The following is a 432-nucleotide window of genomic DNA, read 5'->3' as shown; positions in this document are numbered from 1 at the left end:
TACCATGTGCCTGTAGATCCGGGTGTATGTACACACTGCAGCAGCAGCAGCAGCAGCAGCAGCAGAAGGAGCCAATAAGGGAACAGCTGCTGGAAGGAGCAGCAGCAGCAGCAGCAGCAACAGCAGCAGCAGCAGCAGCAGCAAGACCAGCAGCAGCAGCAGCAGAACTGGCAGCAGTAGCGGGCAGAACTGCAGCAGCAGATACAGCCGAGCTGCGCGACTCTAGTCTCTGCTGCAGCAGCAGCAGCAACTGCAGCAGCAGCAGCAGCAGCAGCAGCAGCAAGACAACTCCAGAAACAACAGCAGCACAGACCAGCTGCAGCTGCAGCAGCAGCAGCAGCAGCAACAAGAACACCAGCAGCAGCAGCAGGATGCACTGCAGCAGCTAATACAGTCGACCTGCATCCATCTATATTGCGGGGATGCAGGGCC

The 432-nt window shown here is 58.6% G+C and overlaps 1 protein-coding gene across 1 annotated transcript in view; it reads left to right on the top strand.

The window, feature by feature from the left end:
- EMH_0031430 (uncharacterized protein) overlaps nucleotides 1–389 on the top strand; it is a gene marked incomplete at both ends in the record, with an annotated part of 1006 nt that extends 617 nt beyond the window's left edge. The window contains one exon of the mRNA XM_013494518.1: nucleotides 3–389. Within this exon, the coding sequence (XP_013349972.1) occupies nucleotides 3–389 (387 nt within the window). The remainder of the gene's footprint in view (nucleotides 1–2) is intronic.
- Nucleotides 390–432: the final 43 nt, after the last annotated feature.

This window comes from Eimeria mitis, genomic scaffold (genome assembly GCF_000499745.2).
Source record: "Eimeria mitis Houghton genomic scaffold, Emh_scaff1186, whole genome shotgun sequence".
Lineage (NCBI taxonomy): Eukaryota > Apicomplexa > Conoidasida > Eucoccidiorida > Eimeriidae > Eimeria > Eimeria mitis.
This window is presented reverse-complemented; position numbering and strand designations above follow the sequence as displayed.